Source organism: Salmo salar, chromosome ssa01 (genome assembly GCF_905237065.1).
Source record: "Salmo salar chromosome ssa01, Ssal_v3.1, whole genome shotgun sequence".
In the NCBI taxonomy this organism is placed as follows: Eukaryota; Metazoa; Chordata; class Actinopteri; order Salmoniformes; family Salmonidae; genus Salmo; species Salmo salar.
Window position 1 is genome coordinate 134,060,039 of NC_059442.1, and position 10,564 is coordinate 134,070,602.

At 42.2% G+C, this 10,564-nt stretch overlaps 1 protein-coding gene across 1 annotated transcript; it reads left to right on the plus strand.

Moving 5' to 3' along the window:
- The first annotated feature begins 5,382 nt into the window (after positions 1-5,382).
- On the plus strand, positions 5,383-10,344 carry LOC106564485 (transmembrane protein 119). The gene is made up of 2 exons (XM_014130605.2): positions 5,383-5,788; positions 7,993-10,344. The coding sequence occupies exon 2, from the start codon at positions 8,005-8,007 to the stop codon at positions 8,914-8,916; it is 912 nt and encodes a 303-aa protein (XP_013986080.2). The 5' UTR covers positions 5,383-5,788; positions 7,993-8,004; the 3' UTR covers positions 8,917-10,344.
- The last annotated feature ends 220 nt before the right edge of the window (positions 10,345-10,564 follow it).

Consider the following 10,564-nt stretch of genomic DNA (forward strand, 5'->3'; position numbering starts at 1 on the left):
AATCAGGCCTTTATGGTAGGGTGGCCAGACGGAAGCCACTCCTCAGAAAAAGGCACATGACAGCCCGCTTAGTTTGCTAAAAGGCACCTAAAGGACTCTCAGACCATAAGAAACAAGATTGTATAGTCTGATGAAACCAAGATTGAACTCTTTATCCTGAATGCCAAGCGTCACGCCTGGAGGAAACCTGGCACCATCCCTACGGGGAAGCATGGTGGTGACAGCATCATGCTGTGTGGATGTTTTTCAGCGGCAGGGACTGGGAGACTAGTCGGGATCGAGGGAAAGATGACCGGAGCAAAGGACAGAGAGATCTTTGATGAAAAGCTGCTCCAGAGTGCTCAGGACCTCAGACTCCGGTGAAGGTTCACCTTCCAACAGGACAACGACCCTAAGCACACAGCCAAGACAATGCAGGAGTGGCTTCGGGACATGTCTCAGAATGTCTTTAAGTGGCCCAGCCAGAGCCCGGACTTGAAACCGATCGAACATCCCTGAAGAGACCTGAAAATAGCTGTGCAGCGACGCTCCCAATCCAACCTGACAGAGCTTGAGAGGATCTGCAGAGAAGAATGGGAGAAACTCCCCAAATACAGGTATGCCAAGCTTGTAGCGTCATACCTAAGAAGACTCGAGGCTGTAATCACTGCCAAAGGTGCTTCAACAAAGTACTGCGTAAAGGGTTGAATACTTATCTAAATGTGATATTTTCATTTAGTTATATAAATCTGCACAAATTTATAAAACCTGTTTTTGCTTTGTTATTACGGGGTATTGTGTGTGGATTGATGAGGGGGGGAAAAAACGATTTAATCAATTTAGAATAAGGCTGTAACGTAACAAAATGTGGAAAAAGTCAAGGGGTCTGAATACTTTCCGAATGCACTGTAAGTCTGTTTCCTTCTGTATAGAGTGTCTGTGTAGAATGTCCCAGACGTTCGGCGTATGTTTCTTGTGTCCTTGTATTTCCATAACTCTTAATACAAAGATCTCATTGCTAAACCTAACCCCCTTTAAACCTCTCAAGCCCTCAGATGTTTGACCATTATTAAATGCTTAAAAAAATATCCTTTCCCTCCATGTGAAAGAAAGGACAGCTTTCCTAGAGACGCCACATGTCTGTTTGTCTCTGAGTCCAGTCAAATTCAGTGTATAGGAAATCCACCGGGCACAAACTGATTCAATCAACATTGTTTCAATGTAATTTGTCAACGTATTGTGATGTGGAATCTGTTTTAAAATGCATTGGATTTGCAAAAAGTAATCAACTGTTGTTTTGAGATTGAAATTTCAACCACAGGATTAGGTCACCATGGTAACCAGTTTGACACCCAAACACAATTCAATATCACTTTTGCGATACAGTAAATAGCCCATTAACTTGTCAACAAGTTAACAATAATCTATGCTGGATTCACGTCTCTAACCATTCCAAAAATAAAAGTTAAAGAATAGGATTAAGCCAGTGGCTCAGATGAAATTATTAAAGCGTTCAATTATTTACATATTAATATTTGGTTGCGTTGTCAACCAAACACAATTCAATAAACTTTTTGTAATACAACAAATAGCCTAAAGTTACAAACTAATGTAATAGTAGTTGTTCAACCTTAAAATGATAACACATCCTTGGCCACATTTTGAGGTTAGCCTACTGTAACTATAAACGTCTGATGTAATCATAGAAAGCATGTATGTTCAAGATAGCAAAGGTCACAGGTCAGTGGAGAACTTAACAATTGCTGTAATAATCTTGAACAGCATTGATCACTTGCACTATGTACTTTTAATGTAATCTCAACTGCAATCCAGGTCAATTGGTTGTGATATTAGATGATAACATTAAGTTATTTATTGTATTAATCCAAAATATCTGACTATTGTATCCCCATTTGAACTTTGTTGTGCTTTAAAATGGTAGAAAGCGCAGTGATAACACATTTAGATGTTAACTAACCAAAAAAATCTGACATTGTTTTTTCCATTGGAATGTGGAAAGCATAGTGATAACACATTGGAAAGTATAGTGATAACACATTGGGAATTCAATAAACTTCTGGCTGTCTTTTTGAGTGGGTGAATAAAGGATGAAATCTCATTGATCAACGTCTCAACCAAATAATACCCAAATTTCCAAGTTGAAATGACGTGGTGTGCCCACTGGGAAGTGATCACAAAGGACTGGAACAGATGAATAAATCATAACAAAACTGTAAATAAATGACAAAGTGATATTAAACAAAGGGCAGATGGCTAATGACTGTGTCTGTGGTGATTAAAGCTGTGTTACTTCAGCTTTCCAAATATGGACCCTCTAGACTTGTCACTATAAAACTATGCCCTGTGGTTTGTAATATGCACTGATACTTCCTTTTGTTGTACTACGTACTCATAATAAATAGGTAAAACAAGCATTTATTTTTCACATGCATTCAAGGCCCCTTTCTGGCATCAATATCAAAGTTCTTTCTTTGCAGAAGCTGAGATTGACATCTCAGTCCACATGCTTCATACGCATCAACACTATATTATGAAACCGGAATCAAAGTCTGAATTTTCATGCCAGGGAAAGCTGACGCTGAGGGATGTAGACAGAGCTTATAAGACAAATTGAATCATAGACTAGACACTACTAGGGCATGCACTCTGTAACCACCTCACTGTCATGATGACCAAATAAAGGTTGGCGAGTCTGGATGAATCTCAAACATAGTCAACCAGCTGGCCCGCCAAACATACACACATTCTGACCTATAGCTGTGTTTACTCTATACACATTCATATCTCTGTGCATGCACACACACACACACACACACATGCCCACATGCATGCACACACACACATTCTGGCTTGCTGGTTCTTTTTCTCTCTTAATTGTGGCTACACATTGTGCATCTTTAACTATACTCCATAGAACACCCTGCTCATTGTTTCTGGCAAGGCCCTCAGCACACGACCCAACCCCCTACTTATATCCACACCAACCTGGACTCATTGGCAGACGTAACATACTAAAAAATAAATCCGGGACACTCCAATTAGTATGGTATGTATTAATTTGTCGATGTCCATCATCCATTTCATATGGTATGTTACAAATTGCAAATCATACAAATTGCAAATTTTTACAATATGTTACGAATTCCAATTTGTTGTGGCTAATACTAATGTTAGCTAGGTGGCTGGGTTAAGGTTAGGGTTAAGATTAAGGGAAGGGTTAGCTAACATGCTAAGTAGTTGCAAAGACGTTCGTGTTATACGCCCACCCATCCACCCCGACCAACCACCCTCATTTTGGATAGGGGGCGGTATTTTGACATGCGGATGAAAAGCGTGCCCAAAGTAAACTGCCTGCTACTCAGGCCCAGAAGCTAGGATATGCATATAATTGGTAGATTTGGATAGCAAACACTCTAAAGTTTCTAAAACTGTTAACATAATGTCTGTGAGTATAACAGAACTGAAATGGCAGGCAAAACCCCGGGGACAAACCATCCCCCCCCCCCCCACAAAAAAAGAAAATTCATCCTACCACTGATTTCAATGGCTGGCACTTTTATATTAGGGCAAAATCGTGCCCGATTGCAGTTCCTAGGGCTTCCACTAGATGTCAAGTCTTTAGAAAAAGTTTCAGGCTGGTTTTTGGAAAAATGAGCCAGAAATTTACATTTTTCTAGGTGGCTCCCATTTTGGCTGTAGTGTGGCCAAGCGCGTGACTGAGAGCGCGTTCTTTGTTATTTTTCTCCGGTAAAGACAACGATTCTCCGTCTTAAATTGTATAGTTTATTTGCGTATTAGGGTACCTAAGGGTTGATTATAAACGTTGATTGACTTGTTTGGATAAGTTTATTGGTAACGTTTGGGATTCATTTTGTATACATTTTGAAGGAGGGAAACCGAGTGGATTATTGACTGAAGCGCGACAGCTAAACTGAGTTTTTATGGATATAAAGAAGGACATTATCGAACAAAAGGACCATTTGTAATGTAACTGAGACCTTTTGGAGTGCCAACAGAAGAAGATCTTCAAAGGCAGTTATTATATCGCTATTTCTGACTTTTGTGTCGCAACTCCCTGGTTGAAAATGATTTGTTATGCATTTGTGTGCTGGGCGCTGTCCTCAGATAATCGCATGGTTTGCTTTCGCCGTAAAGCCTTTTTGAAATCTGACACCTTGGCTGGATTAACAACAAGTTAAGCTTTATTTTGATGTATTGCACTTGTGATTTCATGAAAGTTTAATATTTATAGTAATTTAATTTGAATTTGGCGCTCTGCATTTTCACCGGAAATGTTCAAAATGGGACGGTAGCGTCCCACTAATCCGCAAAAAGTTAAGTAACCTTCTGTCTTAATTAACCATACCAAACGTAACATGCACTATATTTCACTTCACTGGAACTAAGGGGCCTAACCCAAACCATGAACAGCCCCAGACCATTATTCCTCCTCCAACTAACTTTACAGTCCTCCTCCATCTAACTTTACATGACCATTTTTACGTGCTACGCGCTTCAGTACTCTATGGTCCCGTTCTGTGAGCTTGTGTGACCTCCCACTTCGCGGCTGAGCCGTTGTTGCTCCTAGACATTTCCACTTCACAATAACAGCACTTACAGTTGACCGGGACAGCTCTATCAGGGCTGACAAACTGACTTGTTGGATAGGTGGCATCCAATGACGGTGCCACGTTGAGTCACTGAGCTCTTCAGTAAGGTCATTCTACTGCTAATGTTTGTCTATGGAGATTGCATGGCGGCGTGCTCGATTTTACACACCTGTCAGCAAAGGGTGTGGCTAAAATAGCCGAATCCACTAATTTGAAGGGGTGTCCACATACTTTTGTATATATAATGTATCATACTAATTTCAGTGTCCTGGATTTACATACTATGTTACGTCTAGTCTATGAGACCAGGCTGTCCACACAAGAAACATGAACCCTTTCCTGTGAGAGACGATCAAATTGTGGAGCTGCATGTCTGTTAACGTGGCTGTTCTGCTGTAAGTCACTAGGGTGTCAGAGGGACAGTGTGGGGCCAAAAAACCCTTTAGCCCTAACTATAACCTCTTGAGATTTTCACTCTAGCTAGTGTGGGAGATGTGTGTATCTGGCAGAGTGAGGAAAGTAAGTGAGAGGGTAAGTGCAAGGGAATTCAGCAATCCAAAAGGCCTTGATAGTTGTTGTTTAGGAGGCCCAAAATGTTTTAAGATTGCTAAGTGCATGTAAGAAGACAGAGGGAGTAAGCCAAGGGACAAACAATTCATCCAATAAAATGTCTGCAGTTAGTTGAGTCTCTGTCTATTCCCCAGTTAAAACCCTGAACGCTTTTTTTTTTCCCCACTCACTCTGAGCTCCAGCCAGTTTGCTGCAGTGTTGTTGACTCTGGCCTTGAGCATCTAGATCTGGGACAGGAGAGCCAAGCCCCCTGCCCCCACATCACATTAGACTACTGCCTAACAAGAACAATCTGTGTAGAGCCCAGTCATTTTCTGGGAAGCAAGGCAGCCAGAGAGGGAGGAGGGGAGGGAAGGAGAAGAGAGGGAGGAGGGGAGGAAAGGAGAAGAGAGGGAGGAGGGGAGGAAAGGAGAAGAAAGGGGGAAGGAGGGATGTGTCCTAATGGCAAAAAACTTTTTTTCCCCTTCTGTGCCGGTCAGAGAAACTGTAGAAGTTACTGGAGGAGGTGAGGCAGGCACGTTTTCCCTCTTGTTCTCTCAGTCCATTTTCCTCTCTCAAGCATCCACCGTTCCAGAGGAGCCTTTTCTGTGTGACCACTTCTGTAGGAGGTGAGTAGAGCCTCTTCTATTCATTTACTTTTACTGTACATTTTACCACATAGGGAAACAGATGAAATACTAGCTGATAACATTATCAAATATGAGTTAACTTTAGTGGACAGGTATGACCTCACATGACCATTGCAGTTCAGCTACAGTGACAGCATCATGACATGTCTCCAGGTAAGCAGCCCGCCAGTAGGGAATCAGGCTAGTTCAATAGCGTTCCCCAACAGGATGTTCTCTGAGACCAATGGGTTTCCCATATTTGAATGAGATATTGTGCAGATAAATGTGCGGTGAATAGAGCTTTTATTTTTTTTGAATTATTCAACCGTATTAAAATGTTCGTATGTCATTATTTCCCACACAAAGGCAGTGCTAAATGTATGACTGTTGAAAAATGTCTGATCATCTCCATCTAATGGTATCTTGAACACTTCAATAGAGACTAATACATCTGTGTCCTTTATGTGTAGGTGTGTGAAAGTATACATTGAGGGGGAATGGGCGATAAGTTGTAGATGCACTCCCATCCCCCCTTCCCTGATAAGTGCAATGCCTCATGTGGCCCAGCTTGCACACAGATGGAGTGGGAAAAGGGGGTGAAGGAGGGGGTTGGTTGGTTTATATGGACCAGGCCAGCATTCTAGTCCAGGGCTACATTCAGCAGAGCACAACTTTGGAACATTCAGATAGAAATATATTTTGTAGAAAATACATGCCTCTGACATGTTGAGTAAGGACTCATGACAACTCTATTCATTACATTTCTATCGGCAATGATCAGTTGTTTTTTTCTCAGTCATTGTGAAAGTAAGAGTTAGTTCTTGTTATTGCTAGGGTAACGTGGGGTAACCAGCCCCCTCCCCTCTAAGAACAATGTCCAACTGCTGACACAAAAATGTAAAGTTTGGTAAAAATGTGGTATGTGGATGATGGTCATGCTAGGCAAACAAACTATGAAGGGAAATAAGTGGCTACAGTTTACACTTTTTTAGTTATTTAATAATTTTTGTTGTAAAGGGGCATTTTTCCCAAATACCGGGGTAACATTTTTAGCGGCAGCCAGGGCAAATAGGTGACAGTGGTTTATGTGAGAATTACCCGAGGGAGCTAGTTACCCCACGTTACTGTAGATTTTTTTTTAAGCCAAATTCAATTTCAGGGAAATGAGAGGTTCATGATTTATTTCTGTGAAGCAGCATGAAAAGGAGCTGTTGTTTAAATAAATATCCAAAATAGTTATTAAAAGATCGGGACAGGAAGCAATGACATTAACATCAGATGTGACTCTCACATTGACCAAAAGCAGATTGACAAAATGGGATTAACGTTTTAGTCATGTAACCAAATATCAGTGACTGGTCAGGAGTTTGGCCTAGATTCAATCAGTTCCACTTTAACCCACGGAGGTGTAACTGCATTGGAGCTGTCATATCAGCAAGCGACTCCCGGCGTTATACCCGTCGCAGACATTTCCAAGTCTCATTAGTAGAAATCCCATGCAGCCTTGTTACAAGTTTAAACATTGGAATGTGTGTTGTAATCTACAACTCGATTAGGCTAATATGAATTTGGATTATTCAGTCTAATGATGTGTCATTATTTCTACACTTTTTCATTCTGAACTTCGAATGCGGGTCGGACGTGTGTGGCTTCGTGACAATGACCACAAGAGCAGCCGTTCACCAATTTGACAGCTCCAGCTCAGTTAACTTACACCTCCGACATCGACTTAACAATGATCTGCTGTGCAGTTTTCAGTTAGTGTGGGTTAAGGCCAATCTGATTGAATCTAGGCATGTGTGTGCATCTACTGTATCTGTCTGTGTGCGTTGTCATTGTGTGTGTGTCTGCATGTGACATGCTATGATTTGAATCCAGGCTTTAAATCCTGCCTGCCTCTCATCAGTTCTCAGCTGCTGTCTTGGTCTTAAAATTACATTTAGGGCTCTACAGCTATAGACATTCTATCAAGAATAGAAATTACTCAGAAGATATTTTTCATTCATTGTAGATGGGTGAGGCCTTTACAATGTTTTGTGAAACACACACAAAGCAGTAGATGTTAGCTGTCACTGTTAGACGCAAGAACAGCTACATTAATTGCAAACACATCTGTTGATCAAAATCTGTGCAATTCAATAAGTGGAAATGCAAAGTGACAACAGTTACTGCAGCACTGACACTGTTCTTGTTGTTTTGTGCAGGTCCTACAGGAGATGACGTTCCTCATGGCACTTCATCTGATTAGTCTTTCTGTGATGCTGTGGTCCAGCAGTCCCAGTCTGGCCACACCCCACCCTTTCAACATTTCCTTGGAGGGCAGTGCAGAGGAGGAGGAGCTGGGCAGCCTCATCCCCACCCCTTCCTCACCTACCACCAGTGACCCCGCCTCAGAGTCCCCAACCACCTCAGATGGCTCCACTCACATAGAGCACTTCCTGCTCAGCCAGATGGTTCACTTCCTACAGGAGAACATGCTCCTCATCCTTGTTGCCTCCATCCTCTTCATCACCATCTTCCTCATCCTCTGCTGTGCTTGCATCATGAGCCGCAAGCGGAAGGTCAATGCCTACTACCCATCGTCCTTCCCCTCTAAGATGTACGTGGACCAGAGGGACAAGACCGGATGTACCAAGCTCTTCAACGAGGTGCCAGAGAAACCCTCCAACGGGCAGCAGGCTGAACCAGTTGACTCCAGCAAGCAGCTCCAGCAAGACATCATGAGGGCAGCCAAGAACCTCCGCACTCCCTCCAAACCTCCCCTGGGCGAGCGAGAGGGAAACAACCCCACACAGATAGCAGCAGCTGCAGAGAATAGTCCTGATGTGAATGTTCAGGCTGAGGGAGAAATCATAGAGAAAGACAACGAGCCATCAAATCCAGCTGAGCAGAGCGAGGAGGAAGTATGCCAGCTCTCAGACAGTGAGGCCCAACACCACAGCTGCCCCAAGCAGCCAGAGATCCTTCCAGGACAGATAGGCCTAACAGAGGAGGATGAGTCACTCACAAGAGCTGAGCTTCCATCTGGCCCAGGGCACTCACAGGCCAAGCAGGAAGGGGATAGGCAGGAGAACTCCACTGTCACGCAGTCTATTCCGTTGATCACTGGGGAGAAAACAGCATTTTAACTTTGTTGGACAGTGGACCAGTGGAGGCTAGTGGAAGGAGAAGATATAGCAGGACAGGCTCATTGTTATGGCTGGAATGGAATCAATGGAACAGAGTCAAATATGTGGTTTCCATATGTTTGATCTCGTTCCATTTATTCCATTCCAGCCGTTACAATGAGCCTGTCCTCCTATAGCTCCTCCCACCAGCCTCCACTGCATTGGACAATACGTTTGAGCTCAATGGTTTGGACGCTTTTGCATGAGTGACATCTTTAAGCAAAGCGGTCAGCTTTATATACCACTCTTTGGATTTACCAAATGATGTCTATTCAGTTGTATGTAATCATATACACTTTTGTTTCCCAGTAGCCATCTTTCCATGTCGCTCCCTAAAGGGTATATTATGTAACCTGAGCATACACCCAGGTGGATGCTGTAGTCTTAGTGTTTTTATATGTATTAGTACAATGGCCAAAGTAATGGTACTGCCTTTTGTTTCCCTCTTCCATTCATTGGTAGAGATCCTTTTTTAGGGCAACATGAGATTGCTTTCCCTTTTTATTTAACTAGGCAAGTCAGTTAAGAACAAATTCTTATTTACAATGACGGCCTAGGAACAGTGGGTTAACTGCCTTGTTCAGGGGGAGAACAGATTTCTACCTTAACTCGGGGATTCGTCCTACCAACCTTTCAGTTACTGGCCCAACGCTCTAACCACTAGGCTACCTGTTGCCCCTTGAAGAACAAATATGGATAAGTAGAAGGTAAGTTCACCATGAGCACATCATGGTGCAGCATCTGCAACAACTTGAACTTAGTATGTTTCCTACATTAAAGGGAGGTATTTTTGCGTTATAAAACCTCTGTTTATTGTTTGGTTCGTCAAATGTTTATCCCGTCGCTTTAAACATTTCCATTAAAGGGTCAATCCGGAGTCCCAACAATAACAAAGCAGGCACCCAGCCACTTGTTTCGGTAAACAGCTGAGGGATGGGGCTTAATATAACGACTCAAATTCATAGAGCTATGGATGCAAGGACTGAGCATCCATGAGATCAAACTGATAGTGAACCATGTTTTGAAGCTATAGTGTTTGTTTACACCAACTTTGTTTACAAACATTGAAGTACAACAAACTTATAGTTGGGGTTCTGATGGAGGTACGACAGATTAACTAAACTTATGAAGCATTTAAGTTACATTCTTCAAGAATCAATGCCTACATAAGTATTTTACCAGTCCAAAAAATATGAAGCCCTTAAAGGGCCAGTTGCTCAGCTGCAGACCCAGGTCCTGGGTCAAAACTTGGGAAAGCACCCAACACAAATGTCTGTTCTACTTGTACTGTTAGAATACAGGCTGGTTATTCCAGTGTGGTTGAAAACATGCACACTCCAAAATGTTTGTAGAGGTGCCGACTAATGGACAGTAAACTGTATAAAAATAGTGTGCAGCTTTCTTTCTTAATTTCCATATTGTACTTTGGTTGAATAAAGTAGATTTTATGAAGACAGTAAGAAACAGCAGCATTCTAAAATGTGTTGAGTATTTGGGTAGGTAACGATAAAAGCAGAACCATTTATCTGAATGTATGAAGTCAAACATATTTAACATGGCTCTGGATAATGTATGCCAGTGCTGCCATCTAGTGGAGAAATTCAGCACT

Bases quoted from the DNA above. Each gene is read 5' to 3' on its own strand.
- LOC106564485 (XM_014130605.2), top strand. From the start codon at position 8,005: ATGACGTTCCTCATGGCACTTCATCTGATTAGTCTTTCTGTGATGCTG.